Here is a 23,032-nt window from a genome sequence, read left to right as displayed (position 1 = left end):
GGTCTTAATACACGTAATGCATGGCTAAGAACCATGTAGAGTGGATAGATTTTTTACTTGTCCTGCCTGGATGGTCAGCAAGTCTAACTTGTCCTGCCTGTCCTGACCAGCTGAGGCCAACTGTGCCCCTGGGCTGCTGAGGAGAACACGAGTCCGGCTGTGCACAGGAGCGTCAGTGCCCAGCTGACATTCCATTGATCATACACTTGCAGGCTTGATGCTCACCATCTTGAGGCTAGAATTCCAACCGAGAGTGTCTGTGGGGCAATACTCCCTCAGAGGTTGCAGAAGCTGAAAGTTCTGTTGCCTCTTCCAGCTTCTGATAGTAAGTTCCTGTTTCAGACAAGACTTTTGTGTAATTGAAATTTGTTTTCCGCATTATTTAATCTATGTTCATTGACCTATTTTAAAAATATGATAGCTATGTGCAAGTTAATATGTCTTTGAAAGTTTCAGAAACTTCTGATATCTGTTTAATCATTTAGACATCATTCAGTTCGAAACTTTCCCCAAGTTTAAATATGTATGTCTTTAAAAATGACAAAACCTTATATATGTGTTTAATCATTTGGACATCTGAGAGATCCCACTCTTTCATTCCTTTCAGCACCTGTGCCATTTCTCAGAATCTTGGTCTGAACTTCTGGAATTCCAGGGAGAGGATATGTAAGGAGGCAAAAGCTGGCCTGTTATGGTGAAGCAAGATGACATTCCCAAAGACATCCTTTCCAGTGGATTTTCAAGACGAAATGTGCAAGTTAGCATTTTCCAAAGATGTCCACCACCATAGCTTCCATGTCACATGCTCTTCTGCTAGTGACCTCGCCCAGCCCCCTCCTGGAACCGGGCTCTCTGTGACATCCTCCAATACAATACAGCAGCAGAGACACCACTGAGGACTAGACAAGGTCCTGAGTAGCCTGGCAGGTCCCCGCTGGGCGCCTGGCACCTGCCTCCAGGGACAGCCCTCTCAGAGGCAGTCTGTGCTGTGGGAGCCCACGCCATGCTGCGGCCGGTGCACGTGCTCTGGTCAGCAGCATCCGGGACAGTCACGTGAGTCCGCTTGGCTGTGAGCCCCGCCAGACCTACAGACAATTCAGAAGCGCAGGAGAGACTTCCAGTGGTAACCCCCAGCTAAGCCAGACGGGAAATGGGAAACATGGTTACTGTTAAGCTGCGATGTTTGGGGTACATTTTTACAGAACAGTCTTTTCACCGCACTCCCAGTGGTCCCTGTGTCTATAAAACCCACGTGTGGACCCGGCCTCATCTCCCACACCTCAGCTCACTCTCTCCCCACTTTCCCTAAACGTGGTTTCTCTTTTCTCAGGGATGCTGACCACCAGTCTCTGCTCAGACACCACCTTTATCCTGTCTCATTGCCTGGCTCCCCTGGGTTCCTGTCAGGTTCCTCCTCCTCCTGGTGTTCCCAGGCCTCCCTCTCCCTAAAGCACCAGCTCCCGCTTGGCACTCCCACAGGTGATGACTGGGGCACAGTGGGGGCACATCGATTCCAGATGTTTCAATATAGGTACCAAGCAGCAAAAGGGGTCCAGTTTGGGAGCCTCCCAAATCTTCCTGTGAACACACTTGTTAGTCTGATCACAGAACCCACAGGGTTTCACTCTAAACACATTTGTCATTTTAGGTCACAGAGTTGTAAACTTAAAGACTGCAAGGGAAGGCCACACTGAGGGTCCCGCAGGGCACATGATCCAGGACAGATGGACTTGAACAGAGGCTGCAGGAGGCCTTGGGGCGGAGTCCCCAGTTGTCCTACACTTCATGTCTTCATAAGTAATTGCGGGGTCTATTAACTAAATACTTCCGCCTGCTCTTTATATTTCCTTGAGTGGAAACAGACAACAAATGGAACTATGTGCTTCTTTAGCCTGCAGAATGTAGAATTAGGTTGCTGGTTTTGTTTTGTTTTGAAATAAATTCAGAGATAAGGTAGCTAGGTATAAATGAGGCCTATCACTTTTGACCCTCTCACCTATCGCCCACCTCTGAGGCCACAGCACTCATTCTGAAGCCCAGCCTCAAATCCAGGAGCCCATCCTTCACCCCTGGTGGCCCCAAAGACAAACATTCTTGGCAATCCTCTATGTTGTGTCCTTTCTCAACTGCAGAGTAGCCACATGGGCTTACGAACAGTTGGAGATGATGCTTCAGAAACTGGCCCTGTGACATTTGTCCTGTCACTCAGCTGGACTGTAACCATCTTGAGCAAATGGCCATGACCGCTCAAGCACCTTTCCAGTCTGGAAATCCTATGTATGTGTAATCTCTTATTTAATATGTGAATTTTTTATTTATTAAAATAACTTACTTTTGTCCTTTATGGATTGTTTGTTAAATTGTGCTCCATTTAAGGGTTGAGTCAGACACAGCCAATGGACAATGAACATCAGATCTGCCTGGTTATAAGTAGAACAGCCAGAAGGCCCCGGCCCTTCTCCTAATGGGCCACCAGCACATTCAGTTACGCCTCTAGAGCCCAATCGCATTTTTCACTATACAAAACGTTTATGATTTAAAAACAAATAGAAGCTCCACCTCTATTTTGAAATTAAGTTTTATTTTAAAAGATAAAAATGTGTACATCATTTTAAAACATAAAAATGCAAAAGTTATTAGGCAAGTCAATCATACAAACTGTTAACACAATAATTAAAGAAGTGGAACATTTTACCAGTGTAAAATGTTGCAGAATTCAAATCACAGCTTAGCTATTCAATGACTCAACTGTTTTATCCCACAGGTCTGAGCAGGGTTTTGGTTTTTTGTTTGTTTGTTTTGTTGTTGTTGTTAATAATTCCCACCTGAGGATTTTTTCCATTTATTTATTTATTTATTTATTTATTTATTTATTTATTTATTTATAGAGAGAGAATGGACAGGAGAGAGGTAGAGAGAGAGAGAGAGAATAGAGAAAGAAAGAAACATTGATGTGAGAGCGACACATCGATGGGTTGCCTCCCACACAGGCCCTCACTGGGGTCTGGATCAAACCTGCAATCCAAGTATATGCCCTTGACTGGAAATTGAACCCGAGACCCTTGCGTGCTTGGGCTGACACTCTAACCACTGACCCACATCGGCCAGGGTTCTGATGAGTTTTAAGATAATATTCATCCTCTGGTTATTCTGTTCTTAATCACATCTCAAATCACCACCATCTCACACAGTAGGATAGCTGGCCATGGAGGCGATCCCACAGTGGTTATCCAGGTCCTTGGCCATCTTTATGTAGCCATCCATGCCCCACTTTGTACCCCAGCTGAAAGAAGAGAGGGTTTCCATTTCATACAAGTGACCAAACACATTTATGTTTATCGACAATAACACCAGATGCTTAAAACAGTGCACCTGAGGCCCAGACAGATTCAGAAAGAAGCAGGAGAGACCGCTGCGCTTGCTCATGGCTGGGTTCCAAACCTGCACACGATTCTATCCCCAAACCTTTCACAGAACTGCAAACTCAGAGATTGAAAAAGAGAACTCTTGGGGCCAGGTGTGTTTCAGAATTAAGAACATTTTCAAATTTAGAAATGCATTGGTACCAAAACGGTATCAATGCCCTAGCAAGCTTGGGACAGTATCTTAATGTTATAATCAAACATTCATGTCTAGGTTCACCCTAAGTAGGATAAAGACTTCTGGGGTTTCGGAATTGTGCTCCAAGTTTTGAGGACATGTATCCAAATACTGATTTTGAAAAGGATTCCCTTTCCAAAATAAAATATAAGTATTTCTGGCATTTTATACCTGTTCTTGACAATCCAATATTTATTGTTATCTGATTCTACTCCTTCAAAGCCATAGCCAACCACCAGAACACCATGATCCAGGTCCTTGCTGCTGCAGTCTGGATCATAATAAATGCCTAGGAAAATAGAAGTCAGTGCTGGGGTGAAGATCTCCAGGTAAGAACTGACAGTAGTTTGCCTACCAACCACAGTAAGAGAGGCATCTCAAAATTCAGTTAGATTACACAAATCCAGGTAAGATTTAAAAGTAAGATTTTAAAAATCTAGGGTGGGAGTTAGGCCCTCCTGCAATACTAAGAGAAATACAAATTGCCACTAGCACTTTTAGAAACAACTTGTCAAGAGGCATAAAAGACCACTGGTTGAAAATATTCTACTTTTAGGATGTCAACCTAAGAAAACAAACAAAACATAAAATTACTTGAGCCAAGGTTTTTTTTTTCCCCAGTTTTCATTTCAGTAGTAAAATTCTTGGAATATTTTAAAGGTCTAACAATTTTTTAAAAGTAAAGTAAATGAAGCTATATCAGCCAAATTATATAGGCATTTGATCTATTTATGAGGCACTTAAAATCATGGGGATATGGTTTAGGTCATGTCAGATGGACAACATCTGGCACAAATATTTCATGTATAGAATGCACAACTATGTTAAATCCACACATCCAGGAAGTCTACACTGAATTCTACATGCCAAAGAGTCGGTCTTGCTGTATGTCCGGGTGGTTTTATAACATTTCTGCCTGAATTTATGTAAAGACAAATCCTCACCTTTTTCATAGAACTGGAAGGACGCAAGGCCTGCATCTACAGCAACAGAAATGGGCCCCACACTTGCCACTGCTTTCATAAGGGACCGCTCGTTTTTATGGATGTCCACGAAACCAGTGTCATTGGCAGCAGAAAACTCAGGCTTGTATTTGCAAGTGTCATCCTTTTAAAGGTAAAAGGGAAGAGACGTGATTATATCATACCTCCCATGGAACATGAGTTCAAGACAAGTTGCAGTTTAATGATTTCTAAGTCAAGTTTGTTATAAAGCATCCCAGGATGTGAAGTGCTATTGGTTGCTTTGAAATTGAAGAACTAGCTGGTATGTATATTCAATGAGATATTCTCGGTCTCCCTGGCCATGAGAAACTTTTCCTATATATAGAATGGTATGTAAATCTCATATAACACAGAAGCAGGAACAGCTATACAGTGACCATCTAAACAGAGAACTGTGCAGCTCTGACAGTTTGTAGATACAGATTCTCCAGCCTAAAATGTGAATTCTAAATATCGTAAGTGTTTTCTCTGAAGCGCTCAACACTCAAAAGCAGAGCTAGAACGATAAGGCCCGTGTTTTACCGTTCCATAATATGGATAGGATTCCTCTGTGTCCAGGCCTTGGTTGTCCTTGACATACTGGAAGGCTTTATCCATTAGGCCACCATTGCAGCCGTTATTGCCCTGAGCGTGAGAGCAGTCCACCAGGTTCTGCTCACTCAGCGAGACAAGTTTGCCAGTTTTCCGGAACATCTGTCCTTCGAGGGCACCAGTTGCACTAAAAGCCCAACAAGAACCACACTGACCCTGAAAACAAAATTCAAAAGCTCTCAGCTACCAAACAAATAGCAAGACTTTGACAACAGACGACCTATCTGGAAATTGTTTTTAAAAATAGCAAACTGCACATTGTTCCACGGTCTCCCACGTCGTGGAGAGCAATGCCTTTACGGCTGTACTCTTGGAGAGCAGATGATCTGCTGGACACGGTCATACCTGGTCCTTCACAGGAGTTACCCAGCCGTTCTCTCTCCAATCCACAGATGGGGGGATCTCAGCTAAGGCAGGTTCTTGGAACATTTCCCCCTTCTTGTGCTTCTGGTTTTGAAAACCATTCATCGCCTGCCTGAATTCCTCACTGGTCTTCAAGGAAAAAGACACAGAATGTTATAAAGGAAGAGATTATTTTGGTAAAGTGCCGAGGAGAGGAAGCACAAAAAGCGAAGCCTCTGATGCCGCACTCACCATGTCGCCAAAGGCATTCATTGCCATGGTGAAGTTACGTCTCCCTTGGCTGTGTTCCTGGTTGTGCAGTTCGATCACTTTCACATTCTTCTCCCACACCGCTCTCCTCCATCCCTCTTCATTCTAGAGGCAAGCACAGACCACGTCGTCTTCGTTTCTACTGAAAACCCAACTCACCTTCACCAAGTGGATTTGCAGACAGAAGAACACAAACCACTGTCAGGGGAGGCTTTACACCCCGGGAGCTGTTCTCCAGCACCCTGGCAGCAGGGATGCGTGCCCCCTGGTGTCAGTAATGGGGGCCATGAAGTTATGGCCTGTAAAGGGCCAGTCTCGAGAAGCTACTCTCCGCTATAAACTCCCAACAGCAAGAACCATGTTCTGGGTGGTCCCCCTGGACCGTTTCAGATGTTAGCAACCTCATTATAGAGTTTCCCGTGCGTTGCCTTCCACTGGTTCCACTGTGCGTCTACTCTGGGATCAGGTTCTGGAGCAGCTGAGGCTATTCCCAAGCAAAGGGCAGTCAGGAGGAGTGAAGGATTCATGTTTCAAAAACCTAGGAAGGGAAAAGAAATGAGTCTCTGATTAGACCAATCCTTCCCCTGAGACCTTACAGCCACCGGGAGTAAAACATTTAATTGACCCTCCCGAGTAAGCACACAAGGACTGTGGAGGAAGGCTAAGGATGTGGGTGGAGAAAAACAGCCCGGAGACCCCCATTCGCACTCCTAGAGAGGGTAAGGCTCCCAGGGGTCAGGGAACCAGCTCAGGGTCAGGTACACAGGTGCTGCAGACCAACCCTGCAAGAGGCATGCTGCCGGCTCCCAGCCCTCCGCACACAACCACCGCTGCCAGAGGATGCTGACTTGGTGCAGGGAGCAGCGGGCCCCACAACCCAGCGGTCCGCTCGGTCAGACCTGGGGACCTCGACGCCTGGGACCCCCAAACCCTCGACCCCCAAGGCTGGCTGGAGGCGGCCCTAGTTCTCGGGGTGGCCCTGCCGCTCCACGTCCAAACTTGAAGGGGGTAGGTGTAGGGGGAGAGGAGGTGCTCACCTGCGGAGGGAGCAGCTGTGCAAACAGCAGTCAGCACGAGCAGGTCCAGGAATCTGCGGGGCTAGGCTGGGGCCTCTGGGCCGCCCATTTAAGGTCCCGGGGACCCGCCCCTTCCCCGCCCCGCCCCCACCGCCAGATCGCACCGGGATTGGCTGAACCGGCTGTGGGCGGGACTTCGGGTGCTGGGTCTTGACTCGGGAGGACGCTAGGTCCCAGCTTGTCCCAGGACCGAGAGCGTAGGCCTCAGTGGACTCTGGGGGAGGCGAGCTGGAGGCCTCCGGACAACTATGAGGAGGGTCCCGCGCCTCCCGGGGGACCTGGATCAACTAAATACCCCGAATTTATGTGCGCAGAGGGTGGTTTACGAAAAAAAGATATGGGATGCCCCGAGTGGACTTCAGTGTAGCCCCAGTGCCCTTTGGTCCTAGTCTTGGTTAAACTCTCGGGAGCGCTGGGAGCAGTAACATGTAGCCCAGTGGTTCCTGCTTATCCCGCAGCAAACCGTGGGGCGGGCTGCTGGGAGGCGGAGCCCACAGACAGATGTGTGCTCACTGTTTACCGATGGGCGCAGCTGGGTCTGGGGAGAATCTGGAGCGGAATGGCAATGCCCAAAACGCAGACACGGTGGTCAAGGCCCATGTCCTTGGGAGGAAAGGGGACGGACTGGGAGGGTCTCCAGGGTCTCCTAGTGCTCCTGTCCTGTCGTCCCCGAGCAGGGATTTTCTCCGTCACAGGCTTCTCTCAAAATCCACAGAAAGGAGTTGTTTACCGAAAAATGTGGTTTAATAAAGGAGGAAAATAGAAACTGCTTTTACCTCCCCTCTCTCTGCATTATGGATTGTTATGTCTTCCTCAGCGAGCTTTTCTTGAGGTTTAATTTAAGAAATTTACTTTAGTGACATTTACTTCAATGATTTTTTAAAAATATATATATTTTTATTGATCTTGGAGAAAGAGAGAGATAGAAACATCAATGATGAGAGAGAATCATTGATTGGCTGCCTCCTGTATGACCCCTACTGGGGATGAGCCTGCAACCCTGGCATGTGCCCTGACCTGGAATAGAAACGTGACCTCCTGGTTCATAAGTGGAAGCTCAACCACTGAGTCCCCCTGCCAGACAATGATTTTTAATTTGCATTTAATGTCAGGATTTAAATGACAGTTTGGGAAAATATATTTACATGTTAAATATTAATGTATATCATTAAGACTTTAAGGAACACAAACCAGAAATATATGTTTGTTCATTTTATTACAAAAAATATTCATTGCTGAATATATTTTCTAGAAAAAATATTATCAGTACCTCATTTCCCTTCCCACTTCACCATTTTCTACGCATATTTTGAAATCTTTTGATAAAAATGGTGCCAGGTTTATGTGGACTTGTAAACAAATTCCTATTTAGGACTAATTAATAAACCTTCCAGAAGCACTATCAGATGAATAGTATTTTTTGTGTGCTTTTTATTTTTACTGTGGTGATATGTATATAACAAAAACGTGTCTTTTTAACAATTTTTAAGTGTACAGTTAGTGGCATTAAGTCCATTCACATTGTTGTCATTGTTGTGCAACCATCACCACCATCCACGTTCAGAAATTTTTCATTCTTCCCAGACTGACACTTGGTACCTAGTACACAATAACTGCATTTCTCCCTCCCTCAAGTCCCTGGAAATGGCTATTCTATCTTCTCTATCTGTGAATTTGACTATCTAGCCAACTCACATAAGTGGAATCACGTGATGTCTGTCCTTTTGTGCCTGGTTATCCTATCTAATAAAAGAGTAACATGCAAATTGACCATCACTACAACACACAAGATGGCTGCCCCCATGTGGTCAAAGATGGCTGCCCCCAGTGGACACAAGATGGCCACCAGGGGAGGGCAGTTGGGAGGGACCAGGCCTGCAAGGGAGGGCAGTTGTGGGCAATCAGGCCAGCAGGGGAGGGCAGTTAGGGGTGAACAGGCCAGCAGAGGAGGGAAGTAGGGGGTGACCGGGCCTGCAGGGAAGGGCATTTGGGGGGGAACCCAGGCCTGCAGGGGAGAGCAATTGGGGGGGGACCAGGCCTGCAGGGGAGGGCAGTTAGGGGTGACCAGGCCAGCAGGAGAGGGCATTTAGGGGCAATCAGGCTGGCAGGGGAGCAGTTAGGCATCAATCAGGCTGGCAGGGGAGTGGTTAGGGGGTGATCAGGCTGGCAGGCAGAAGCGGTTAGGGGCAATCAGGAAGGCAGGCAGGCTATCGGTTGGGAGCCAGCAGTCCTGGATTGTGAGAGGGATGTCCTATGGGAAGTTGTGTGGACATTCCTCTAGGGGTCCCAGATTGGAGAGGGTGCAGGCTGGGCTGAGGGACACACCTCTTCATGCACGAATTTCATGCACCGGGCCTCTAGTTTCACATAACAATATCTTCAAGGTTCATCCATGTTGTAGCATGTGTCATTTTTGAAAGGTGAGTAATATTCCACTGTGTGATTGTACCACCTTTTGTTTCTTCAGTCATCCCTAGATGGACAAATTGGGTTATTCACTCATTTGCCTATTTTATATAATGCAGCTGTCCACATAGTTGTATAAGTATTTCAGTTCCTGGTTTCATTTCTTAGGGAATATAGCCAAAGTGGATTTACTGGGTATGGTAATTCTATGCTTATTTTTTTTCTGTTTTCCACCGTAGCTGCAACATTTTACATTTTCCAGAATTATACATGGAGGGTTCTAACCTGATATGATTTGCAAACATTTTTTCAAATCCTGTGAATTGTATTTCATTAAATTGACAGCATCCTTTGATACACAAAAGTTTTTAATTTTGATGAAGTTTGATTTATATTTTTTTTCTTTGGTTATTATTGAAGTTAGTAACCAAAAACTTGTTACTAACGTCAATATCATGAGACTATTCTTTTGTTTTCATCTAAAGTTTTATAGTTTTAGCTGTTATGTTTGGTCTTTGGTCCATTTTGTGTTAATATTTGCGTATGGTGTAAGGTAAAAGTTCAGTGTCATTCTTTCGCATGTGGATATCCCATTCTCCCAGCATCATTTGTCAGCTGGAACCCTGGAGGTTCCAAGAATAGTGGAGCAGATGGCCACGCCTCCACTCCGGTCACTGAGGGCTCCTTGAGACTGTTCAGACTGTAAGCTTTGCCTCTGCCTTCGTTCCCTCAGTAAACTCAAAATTCAGGGTGTGGCAGGCTGTATCCCCTAGGGCAGGGTTTTTTCCCTTCACCTGCCCTCTGGGTGTTTGGAGGAGGTAGTTCCTCTCAGGGAAAATGGCCGTTTGGTTTGGAAGCATTTGAGGGATCCAATGCAGGACTTCTGGCTACTGCTTCCTCTCCCCCACCTGACCTCAGGCACCTCAAATCCGCACCTCCCTCCTGCACCAATGCCTTGGGTGTATAGTTGCAAATGAAAACTCCTGTGCTCTGGGTTTAGAGATAAAACATTTTAAAAAGAGAATAAAAAAATGCAGTTTTCTTCCCCACTGGCTCTGGTCTGCTGGGTCTAGACAGTCTTGCGACCTTTTATAGCTGCTTGGATGATATGTGGGTCAGGCTGCCGCAGGATGTGGGTCAGGCTGCCGCAGGTCCGGAAGCACCGCAGGTCAGTCACTGCGGACCCCAGGTGGGTGTGTATGCTCTGGGCAATCCTCCCTCAGTATCTCGCCCTTCCTACCCGTCTCCAGGTGCCTTCTATTCTTCCTGGTTATAAGTCACCTCCTCAACTAGACCATAGTTGGAAATTCCAGAAGAATGTTCTCCAATTTAGTTGTATTTCCAGCCGGCAGAACAAACTGGTGGAAAGCCCCAGATGCCTAGCAAGGGGTAAAACTGGTGCCAGACCTCACCCCTGGGTGGCCTTTCCTCCCCTAGCATATCATGCAGTTTAGATCTCTGACCTTTCATGTCATTGGTCAGGTGACTTAGACCCCCTGACCTTTCCTCCCTACAGAGAACATCTAGGACTCAATTGTATTTCAGCTTCAGGCCCAGAAATGCAGCAAAACTAGGTGGGCAATGCCAGGACCAACTTTGGTGACTAATGATCCCCTGCCCTGGCACCGACCAATCAGTGAGGATCACTACCCTGAAAGGAGACACCTGAAAAAGCTGATAAACTTTCTATTGCGATCCTTCTCTAAGACCTCCCCTTTATTTCCATCCTTTAAAACCCCTCAAAATGAATGAGCTTCCTGGGAGCATGCCCTTTCCTTTCCCTTCTTCCTCCATCTCAGATGTGCATCTCCTGACGTCTAAGGGACCCCCATGAGACTTACAACCCCAAGAGCAACGGGCAGAAGCAGCTCACCTGGGCGAACCCCCTGAACCTGTCTCCAAGGCCCCCTTTCCTCTGACTTTCCTGGGAGCCAAAGCTGCCCCACCCAGGCTCTCTCCTGTTGTTTCTTTAGTTCTAAGCCCTTCCTTGTTTCACTGACCCCAGCTTTAACAAATGTACTCTCAAAATTACCTGAATGAATTTCTAAAATATTTTTATGCTTATTTCCCTCACTGTGTGTGTGTGTGTGTGTGTGTGTGTGTGTGTGTGTGTGTATAACATCCAAGTATTTTTCTTGACAGAGTTCTCCTGTACCTATGTATTCCATGAAAAGCTATTTAGTTCTACTGTAAGTATTCACTGGATGTTATTAGGAGGGTGACAGTGTAAAAAAAGAGTTAACATAGCAAGCCTGAGCTAGCCATATTGAGAAAGGTCTGCTTGCAAGATTGTCCGATGGCTACCATCTGCAAAGAGATTGTTAAGGGTTCCCACCATTTCCCTAATTAATAAGGGTGGTTTAGTGTGCCTACGCTGTTTGTGAAATCTATGATCTATGTTCAACACCTACCTGCTTTCCTTTTGGGAGTCTGGAATTTTGGTACATGTTAGGCAGAGGGTGCCTATGTGACCAGCCCCCAGTAAAAATCTTGGGCACCGTCTTAGTGATTTTGGATTGCTATCACAAACTAAAGCCACAAAGATTGGGTCGCTTTAACAGCAAGCACTATTTCTCACAGTTCTGGAGACTGGGGAGGCCAAGATCAGGGAGCCAGCTGATGTGGGGTCTGGTGTGCTCCTGCCTCTTGTGTGGAGGTGGCCGTCTGCCCATTGTATCCCAATGTGGGAGAGAGCAGAGAGTGGAAGCAAGTTCTTTCAAGTCTTTTCTTATATGGGCACTAATCCCATCTAGATCTATTTACCTCACAAAGGCCCCATCTCCAAAAACCATCATACTGGGGATTAGAGTTCCTACATATGGATTTGGGGGTGGGGGAACACACACTTTCAGTCCATAGCACACACTGAATCTTAATGAGCTTCCCTGGTTGGCAACGTATCAGTGTTGTCACACATCAGTGCAGGAGGCATTGAGCATGTCCTGTGCAATTCCACTTAGACAACTTTTGGAAGCTTGTGGCTGGATTCTTCCTCCCCACCCTCCCCCTACACCCCCCTCCCTGCCATGTGCCTTTCCCCTTTACTAATTTTCATCTGTATTATTTTGCTTTAATAAAGAATAAACATGGGTATAATAACTTCTGGGTCCTGGGAGTCTTTCTAGGGAATCATTTGCACCTGAGAACAGTGTTGGAGACCCAGGAATTACACTCTTAGTTATATACCCCAAGAAGGGAAAACAGTAACTCAAATATTTATATAGAAATGCTCATTGTACCATTATTCACAACAGACAAAATGTGGAAACAACCTGAGTGTCCAGCAACGGAGGAATGGACGAACAAAATGTGTGATATATATAGACAATGGACTATTTTTCACACTTAAAAAGGCCTATAACATGGGTGAACCTGAAAACATTATGCTAAACCAGACACAAAAGGTCACATGCTTTATGTTTCTGTGGTAGGCAGTTAGACAGACATGAGCAGAGCAACGACGATGGGTCAGGTGCAGAAGGTCACCAGGGTGGAATGGCCAAAGCTGGGAAAACAAGGACCTCACCCCCAGGGTAACCTTTACTCCCCTAGCATCCCTGGTCGTGCGACTTAGACCTCTTGACGGTGCATATTGCTTGTGATGTGGTTCAAACTTTTCCTCCCCTGGCATGTCACTAGTACTGTGATAGACTCCCTTGGAGGAGGAACAAGGGGCCAAAGAGTGGCCTCGTGGCTTGCAGGACCACTCCCTTAAGCATTAACCCCTAGGGATAACATCTAGGTCTCAGTTGTGTTTCAACTCCAGGCCTAGAAAAGCAGCAAAACCAAACAAGTGATGCCATGACTGACAGCAGGACCAGCCTCGTTAACAAATGACGTCCTGCCCTGGTGCCAACCAATCAGTAGAGATCAGGATGCTGTGGAGACACATCTGGAAAGCTGATGAATAGTCTATTGGGATCCTCCCCTGAGACCCCCAGATAAATACCCTCAACACAGAGGACCCAGTTGGCTCTTCAGGGAGTATGCCTGCGACTTTCCCAACCTCCTTCCCCCGGGCGCATTTTCCTTGCTCTCTCTTCATTAAGGTCCAAGGGCCCTTCTCTTGTCTCTGTAACTTGTTTCCTGAGCCCATTTCTTCTACAGCTCACTTCTTCTACCTCTGTGACTTTCTAAATAAACTTTCTCTTATGGTTTGAGTCTTGGCTCTGAATTATTCTTAGCCAGAACTCAAGTACCAAGGTTGCTGAACCAAAGTCTGGTCTGACTCCACCTGTCTAAAACCTGGTGTCATTCTCACTGCCAACAATCCTATTTCTATGAAATATCTAGAATGGATACATCACAGAGATAGAACGTAGTAGAACAGAGGTTATCATAGACTGAGGGCGAGAAAGAATAGGGACTTATTGCCTATTGGATACAGAGTTTCTATTTAGGATGATGAAAAAGTTTTGAAAATAGTGGTGATGTCTGCCCAACCTTGTGAATGTAATTAGTGACACTAAATTATATGCACTTATAAAGGTTTTAAATGGCAAATTTTATGTTATATATATTTTACCATAGTTTAAAAATATATAAAATACTACACAGTGTAGAGTCAAAAGCTCCTGTCCACACAGTATTGTCTACAACCTCTTAAGGAATGCTTGCCTAAAAGGTTGATTTCTCTCAAGTACTGCTGGTACAAGGATACATTGGTAAAACTTTCAGCAGGCCTAAAAAACAAAACAAAACAAATAAAAAATATAGCCCTGGTGTTGTCTTTGTTTTTTTATTCTCTCCTCCAGGTGGGAGGAGAAGGGCCCAAACATTCCCAAAGTTGAGCTCTGAGTGGGCCAAAACTGTTAGAAGTTTGTGTTGCTTTCTCCTATAAAAAAAAATTGTAGGAAGCGGCTATAGGGTCAAGCCTCGGACTGACCTGTGGCAGAGCCACATACAAGTCCCAGCTTGGAGGGCAGAGCCCTCCTAGCAAAATTAAGCTTGACCTTATAGTCCTCCCTTGTTCCTAGGTAGCTAATGGGCTGTGGGAGGTGCAGCAAGTGCTGCCAAAACAAGGCTTGAGTAACGAAATAGATTTGAAACTCGCAAGAACATTGTAAACATGTTGACCACTCCCCTTGTTTTGCTTTGTGTGATCTGACTATAAAATAAAGATCCTGCTTATAGACAAGGGTCACTGTTTCCTCATCCAGGCGGTGATCCACCGGGCCCCAACTGTATTCTCTTAGTCTGTTTTCTTTAATCCTTCCTCAGGTATACCCCTGGTGGTGCTGGACAGGGTTCAAAATTAAATCAGGTTCCAGGGCTGAAACAAAGCTTAGGTAAACCAGGGGGGAAAAAAAGGGGGCGGGGGAGGGAGAAATCCAAAAGGGGGCAGGGAGAAATCCCACTTCAGATCCTGCTTAAATACCTCCCCACCCCACCCCCAATTCCTAGGCATTACCCAGCAGCTGAAATTGTTAACCCTGTAAATGCTAAATTTGCCTCTGGAGATTTAAGTAAATTTACAATGAGGATAAAAGGAGATTTTTTAAAATGGCTTTGTGTTTTGTATTTTATGGCTATTGCATCTGGATATATGATAAAAACTAATATAAAATATTTTATGCTGCCCTAACCAGTTTGGCTCAGTGGATAGAGCATCGGCCTGCGGACTGAAGGGTCCCAGGTTCGATTCTGGTAAAGGGCATGTACCTTGGTTGCGGGCACATCCCCAGTGGGGAGTGTGCAGGAGGCAGCTGATCGATGTTTCTCTCTCATCGATGTTTCTAACTCTCTATCCCTCTCCTTTCCTTTCTGTAAAAAAAAAAAAAAAAAATCAATAAAATATATTAAAAATATTTTATGCTTTTTAGCTTTACTGACCAGGAAATTATTTATGAAATTACATTTCATAAATAATTTCCTGGTCAGTAAAGCTAAAAAATAAAAACCCAAAACCTCTCAAATGTTGCACACCTCTTTCCTTTTTGTTGCTGGTGAGTCCATTGTTACAAAAGACCGAAGAAAAACCAAGCAACACTTAGAGAAATGGAGTTACACTTTATTATTATTATGCCAGTGGGCTCAGAGAAAAAAATGTCTTTCAAATTCTGAGCAAAGCAACAAGCAGAGGTTTTCTTTTTATTAAAGAGCCAGCCCTACGTGTGCTTAGTAGTTATCTCGCTGGAAGCTTGTGGCCTTGAGAACAACACAGTTCTATTCAGTTGAAAAATATATCTGGCATGAGAGCATGGGAGTATCCAGTCCCTGGCCTACAAGGTCAGACAGCTAAGTTTATCTTCCTTATTATTCAAGCAGGCTAGAAAGCAAAGTTATTTTTCAGAATAAGGGGCTGTCTAAATAGCAGAGGATTTCAAACAGTAGTTTTACAAAATAGGGGTTAGCCTTCTCACCACTGCAATGTTTACAATTGACTTGAGTACGAAAAACAATAAAAATTTTCATAGTTGATGATTTTTGCTATAATTCTGCCTATTGGAGCCTCTGAAAACAAGGGAGACAGCATGAAAAGAGAGGTCATTTCTACTTTTGGAGTTTTAAAAAGCAGTTTTTAGTTGTTAATGAGATCTTGTAAAATCAGACATCTGATAGAGGCTGATAATTTTCTGGCCTACGCTCTTTTTTTTAAATATATTTTTATTGATTTCAGACAGGAAGGGAGAGTGTGAGTGAGATAGAAACATCAATGATGAGAGAGAATCATTGATCGACTGCCTCCAGCACGCCCCACACTGGGGATGGAGCACCACTGAGCCACGCCGGCCTCTGCTCTTTTTGAACGGATCAACTGATCCTAATAAGATTAAGAGAATTTAGGAAAGCCTTGCTGGTCACTTGGACTTTGAACACTGCTCCTGGCTGTGCAGCGGTTTTTCTTGGAATTCTAATTTACAGATATGAATTGCCCGTACCTGACTCCAAACTGAAACCTGATTCTACCTGCTGCAGGCTATTTCAGCCTCAGTGCAAACTGCTGAAAGAAAGCACACAGAACTCAGGCTGCGATGTCACTGCAGATTCAGGACACACACAACAGGGATTGTGAACTCTGTGCCCACTCCTGGCTAAATGGACTCTTGACCTACCCCCTGGGGGCTGGCTCACTGCTATTGATGATTACACAGGTTTTGGTTTTCCAGATTAGTTACAGTTTGCAAACAACAGACTGATTAATGGACCCAACTTTCCTCCTGCTTCTCCTGGTACCTACACCTTAGTACAGCAAGTTGGTCATTGAATGCAGCTACCTCCAACAAAGAATTAATCTTTTCTAGGTGCTCACTGGATACATCTTCAGGATGGGAGCCTGTGGGTGGTTATGAAAACCCATTTTGAAATTTGTAAAAATTCAAGATTTTTTTCTGGACAGAATCTCGACCATGATACGTCTTTCCAGTAAAGTTCTATAGAAATGTTTTTCTGCAAAAATTATTTTATTCCTCCTTACACCACATACAAGAATTAACTCAAAATGGATAAAAGACTTAAATGTAAGTTGCAAAACCATGAAAATCCTAGAAGAAAACATAGGCAGTAAAATGTCAGATACTTCTCGGAGCAATATTTGGGCCAATATGTTTCTGAGCGCAAGGGAAACATAGGAAAAAGAAACAAATGGGACTACATGAAACTAAAAAGCTTCTTCAGAGCCAAAGAAACCACCAGCAAAATGAAAAGGGAACCCAGTTTATGGAGAACATATTCGACAAAGAGTCACCTGATACGGGATTAATCTCCAAAATACATAAAGAACTTATACAGCTCAACACCAGGAAGACAAACAATCCAGTTTAAAAAATGGGCAAAGGACCAGAATAGACACTTCTTCAAATGTTACAGGATAGCAAGAAGCTAGAAAAATTCCAAGGCAGGAGGATAGGGAAACTGAGACAAGAAAATTCAACAAGGCCAAGCAGTTTGGACAGCTTGCAGCTGGCTTGTAAATAACAAGCCATTATCTTCCCCAAAGCGAGGACCCTTGAGAGCAAATGGTTAAAAGCCTCCCTAGGAGAGAATGCAGGGAGGGAGGGGGAAAGGGAGAGGGGAAAAGGACAGTTTATTTTTCACTCCCTAAACAGAGAAGCCAGCTGACTCTGGGCTTGGCAAGATGAAATTGCCAGGTGCACCTCACAAATCCTGGGAAAGCTGAAACAAAGTAAAAGGGGGACCTTGAACATTAACCTGTACCAAGATATCCGGCAGAGGAATTTAAAATCTATAGACAGAAAAGTACATAAGGCAGAACCCCCCACCCGATCCGTTCTTCAGATTAGAAAAAGAGCCCATCTAAGCATTATGTTGCATGATAGATTTGCTTGCCTTGCTCCTTTAATAAATCCGCATGCAGTACTTTCTGAATAAATTAGCTTTATCACAATGCTGCCCATCACTCATTTGAATTCATTGCTATGAGCATGACAAGAATTGAGGTGAGGCCTCTCCCTCCCCTTCAAGAGGCTGTCCAGTAACTCCTTTCCAGGTGTTTAGTGCCTGTAATACAAAGATGATATATAGATGGCCAATAGACATATGAAAAAATGCTCATGGTCACTAATCATCAGAGAGATGCAAATTAAAACTACAATGAGGCATCACCTCACACCTGCCAGATGGCTACCATCAATAAATCAACAAACAACAGGTGCCAGAGAAGATGTGGGGGAAAGAGAACCCTATTCACTGCTGGTGGGAATGCAGACTGGTGCAGTCGCTGTGGAAAACAGTATGGAGTTTCCTTACAAAATAAAAAATGGAACTGCCTTTTGACCCAGCAATCTCAATTCTGGGTATAGATGCTAAGAATCTCGAAACACCATCAGAAGAAATGTGTGCACCCCTATGTTCATAGTGGCACTATTTACAATAGCTAAAATTTGCAAACAGCCTAAGTGCCCATCAGTAGACCAGTGGATTAAAAAGCTGTGGTACATTTACAACATGGAATACTGTGCAGCAGTAAAAAAGAAGGATCTCTTACACTTTGAGGCAGAACTGAGGGACCTGGAGAGTATTATGCTAAGTAAAATAAGCCACTATTTAACCCTACAACTAAATGAATTGGAAAGACAATAGCAAGAAAAGCCCAGAGGAAGTAGAAGGAAGGAAATAATAAAGATCAGAGTGAAAATAAATGACATAGAGACAAAACAAAACAAAACAAAACACAACAAAATAAAACAAACAAAAAACAGTACAAAAGATCAATGAGTCCAAGAACTGGTTCTTTGAAAAGATAAACAAGATTGATGAACTTTAACCAGACTAATAAAGAAACATAGAAAGAGGACCCAAATAAATAAAGTCAGAAATGAAAGAGGCAATATAACAATGGACATCACAGAAATACAAAGGATTATAAGAAAATACTATGAATAATTATATGCCAACAAACAGGACAACCTGGGTGAAATTGACAAATTCCTAGAAACAATCTTCCAAAACTAAATCAGAAAGAATCAGAAAACCTGAATAGGCCAATAACAACCAATGAAATTGAAGCAGTAATTTAGAAACTCCCAGCAAACAAAAGTCCCAGAATAGATGAACTTATAGGGTAATTTTACCAAAAATTCAAGAAGAGCTAACACCTATCCTCCTCAAATTATTCTAAAAAAAAATTCAAGAGGAAGGAACACTTCCAAGCTCTTTTTATAAAGCCAGCATTATCCTAATTCCAAAACCAGATAAAGACACTACAAAGAAAGAGAATTACAGGCCAACATCCCTGATGAACACAGATGCTAAAATCCTCGACAAAATATTAGCAAGTCAGATCCAGCAGTATATTTAAAATATCATCCCAGCCAGCTTAGCTCAGTGGTTGAGCATCGACTTATGCACCAAAAGATCATGGGTTCAATTCCCGGTCAGCGCATATGCCGGGTTGTGGGCTTGATTCCCAGTAAGGAGCATGCAGGAGGAGGCCAATCAACGATTCTCTCTCATCATTGATGTTTCTATCTCTCTCTGTCTTCCTCTTTGAAATCAATAAAAATATATTTAAATATATATATATATATGTAAATATACATCATGATCAAGTGGGGTTTTTTCGGGCGATGCAAGGCTTGTACATTATTCACAAATCAATGAAGTGATACATCACATAAACACAATAAAAGATAAAAATCACATGATCATATCAATATATGCAGAAATAGCAATCAACAAAATCCAGCACTCTTTTTTGATAAACACTCTCAGCAAAGTGGGAATAGAGGGATCATATCTCAACATAATAAAGGCCATATATGACAAACCTACAGCCAACAACCTATTCAAAGGGCAAAAACTAAAAGCCTTTCCTTTAAGAAAAGGAACAAGACAAGGATTTCTGCTGTTACCACTCGTATTCAAAATAGTACTGGAAATTCTAGCCATATCAATTAGACAAGAAGAAGAGATAAAAGGCATCCAAATTGGGAAGGAAGAAGTAAAACTGTCATTATTCAACATGATATTGTACATAGAAAACCCTAAAGACTCCACCAGGAAACTACTAGACATAATAAATGAATTTGGCAAAGTAGTAGGATACACAATCATCATCCAGAAATTGATGGCATTTTTATATACCAATAATGAACTATCAGAAAGAGAAACTAAAGGACTTGTATGCATGCATATAAGCAAAATCAATGGACACAGACACCAGGGGGGTGAGGGCATGAGTGGGAGGGGTGAGGGAGCAAAGAGTTATAAGGACACATATGTAATACCTGAATCAATAAAGAAAAAATTCAATTAGAAAAAATTTGTATTTATCATTGCAACAACAAAAAATAAGATACTGAGGAATTAACTTAATTAAGGAGGTAAAAGACTTGTACTTGGAAAACTATAGGACATTGAGAAAAGAAGTAGAGGAAGATACAACAAATGGAAGAGTATACCATGTTCATGGATTGGAAGACTTAACAACATTAAAATGTTCGTATTACCCAAAGCAATCTATAGTTTCAACGTAATCCCTATTAAGATAACAATGGCAAACTTCCCAGAACTAGAAAAAACATTCCAAAAATTTATATGGAATCCTAAAAGACCCCAAATAGCCGCAGCAATCCTGAGAAGAAAGAACAAAGTTGGAGGGATCACAATACCAGATATCAAACTATACTACAAAGCCATTATAATCAAAACAGCCTGGTACTAGCACAAGAAAAGGCATATAGATCAATGGAACAGAATAATTGACCCACACCATTATAGTCAATTACTATTTAACAAAGGAGGCAAGAACATATAATACAGTAAGACAGTCTCTTCCACAAATGGTGTTGGGAAAACTGGACAGACACATGCAAAAAGATAAAATAAGACCACAAACTTACAACATACACAAGTATAAACTCAAAATAGATAAAAGACGTAAATGTAAGTTATGAAACATAAAAATCCTAGAAGAAAACATAGGCAGTAAAATCTCAGACATCTCACGTAGCAGAATTTTTACCAATACATCTCCTAGGGCAAGAGAAACAAAGGAGAAAAACAAACAAATGGGACTACATCAAAATAAAAAGGTTCTGAACAGCAAAAGAAACCACCATCAAAATGAAAAGGGAACCCACTATATGGGAGAACATATTTGCCAATGATACACTGATAAGGGGTTAATCTCCTAAATATATAAAGTACTCATACAACTCAACAAAAGGAAGACAATCCAATTAAAAAATGGACAGAGGACCTGAATAGACATTTCTCCAAAGAGGGCATACAAATGGCCAAGAGACATGACAAAATGCTCAAAGTCACTAATCATCAGAGAAATGCAAATTAAAACTTCAATGAGATATCACCTCACACCTGTCAGAATGGCTATCATCAATAAATCAACAAACAATAGGTGCTGGAGAAGATGTGGGGGAAAGGGAACCCTAATGCACCGCTGGTGGGAATGCAGACTGGTGCAGCCACTATGCAAAACAGTATGGAGTTTCCTTTAAAAATTAAAAATGGAACTGCCCAGTCTACGGCCATACCACCCTGAACGCGCCCGATCTCGTCTGATATCGGAAGCTAAGCTGGGTCGGGCCTGGTTAGTACTTGGATGGGAGACCGCCTGGGAATACAGGGTGCTGTAGGCTTAAAAAAAAAAAAATGGAACTGCCCAGTGGGACCCAGTGATCCTACTTCTGGGAATATATACTAAAAATCCTGAAACACCAATCAGAAATAATATATGCACCCCTATGTTCATAGCAGAGTTAGTTACAATAGCTAAGATTTGGAAACAGCCCAAGTGCTCATCAGTAGATGAATGGATAAAAAAGCTGTGGGACACACAATGGAATACTATGCAGTTGTAAAGAAGAGGGATCTCTTACCCTTTGGGACAGCATGGATGGGCCTGGAGACTATTATGCTAAGTGAAATAAGCCAATCTGAGAAACATAATATCACATGATCTCACTTATTTGTGGAATCTAATGAACAAAATGAATTGACCAACAAAATAAAATTAGAAGCATGGAGACATGGAATATACTGGCATGCCTTGATGTGGAGGTGAGGGGACGGGGAGAGAAGGGGACAAGGAGAGATAAACCAAAGAATTTATATTCTCAGCCCATGGACACGGACAATATGGTGATGAAGACCTGGGAGGGTGGGTAGGGGCTGGGCAGAGAGGAGTAAAGGGGAATGAGAGACATCTGTAATACTGTTGACAATAAAAAATATTTTTTTAAAAAAAGAAAGCATGCAGTGACCAAATAAATGTAAGAGCATCATAAAATAAATATAGATAAACAAACAATAAAAACAGAAACAGCCTGCGTGGTGCTGCATGGCTGCATCGGGATTGGGTGAGTCCCGAGCACAGCTGAAAGTGTCCCAAGTGGGTGGGGGTGACCCCGAGGCCGCTTCCCAGACCACAGTGAACGAAGTCTCAGTCTCCCCTAGCTGGGAACAGTCCTCTGTGTCTGTGGATCCCTGAAGGTCATGGATTTGCCCTCTTAATAAGGATTGAATTTTTTATTTTTTGCAAATATGGACCAAATGCAAAAGGTAAATGTAACTGACAGTGGTGGCAGCTTAATAAACCTTCAACCCTGCCACGTGTATTCGTTTTATGTAAACAAGATGCTTTTCATTTTTATGTAGGCTCAGAAAATCAAGAGTAAGTTTTGCAACTTGGCTCTTTTCATCCCCCTTGAAATTCTATGCTGAACAAGTCTGTTAGTGAGCCTTGTTACTCCTTAAACACTTCATAAATGTTTCCCATTTTCCTTATTTCATATAAATACATTTAAACATTTACTTCTGAATTATAAAACACTAGTGGCCCGATGCACGAATGAAGATTCGTGCAAGAATGGGCCTTCGTTCCCCTGGCTGCCGGCACTGCCTTCCCTCTGGCCGGAGCTACCTTTCCACCTTCCCACGCTGCCGGGAGGCCCTGAGCGGCTGTGTTGGTGCGGAACACCTGCGTCGTCTCCATGGCGACAACGCAAGCATCCTGCCCCGTCCCCAGCCGCTCAGCGCCTGCATATGCAAATTAACCTGCCATCTTGTTGGGTTAATTTGCATACCCACTCCTGATTGGCTGGTGGGTGTCGTGAAGGTACGGTCAATTAGCATGTTACTCCTTTATTAGGTAGATGCTTTCTTCAGTGCACAATGGGATCATGGGAGCTCCCTCCCACTCTCCATCCCTCTTCCCAAACATAACCAATGTTAACTAGGCTTCATTCAGTGCAGACACAAATAAACACACATTTTTCAAAAAGCACTGTGTGCACTTATTGTTTTCTCACTTACAATGTT

General features: G+C 43.4%; 1 protein-coding gene across 2 annotated transcripts; it reads right to left on the bottom strand.

Moving 5' to 3' along the window:
* Positions 1 to 2,776: 2,776 nt before the first annotated feature.
* Positions 2,777 to 6,898, bottom strand: CTSV (cathepsin V). Of its 2 annotated transcripts, XM_079790766.1 has the most exons (8): positions 6,845 to 6,898; positions 6,209 to 6,345; positions 5,790 to 5,912; positions 5,541 to 5,687; positions 5,127 to 5,351; positions 4,545 to 4,707; positions 3,772 to 3,889; positions 2,777 to 3,283 (listed from the first exon to the last, which is right to left on the bottom strand). In XM_079790766.1, exons 2-8 carry the CDS (start codon positions 6,332 to 6,334, stop codon positions 3,184 to 3,186), a joined length of 1,002 nt encoding a protein of 333 aa, XP_079646892.1. In that variant the 5' UTR covers positions 6,335 to 6,345; positions 6,845 to 6,898; the 3' UTR covers positions 2,777 to 3,183. The 2 variants fall into 2 exon arrangements, with proteins under 2 accessions (XP_079646892.1, XP_079646893.1); XM_079790767.1 differs by lacking the exon at positions 5,127 to 5,351.
* Between the last annotated feature and the right edge of the window lie 16,134 nt (positions 6,899 to 23,032).

Source organism: Cnephaeus nilssonii, assembly GCF_951640355.1.
Source record: "Cnephaeus nilssonii genome assembly, chromosome: 14".
Lineage (NCBI taxonomy): Eukaryota > Metazoa > Chordata > Mammalia > Chiroptera > Vespertilionidae > Cnephaeus > Cnephaeus nilssonii.
The sequence above is the reverse complement of the archived record's forward strand: the minus strand, read 5'-3'. Positions and strand labels throughout refer to the sequence as shown.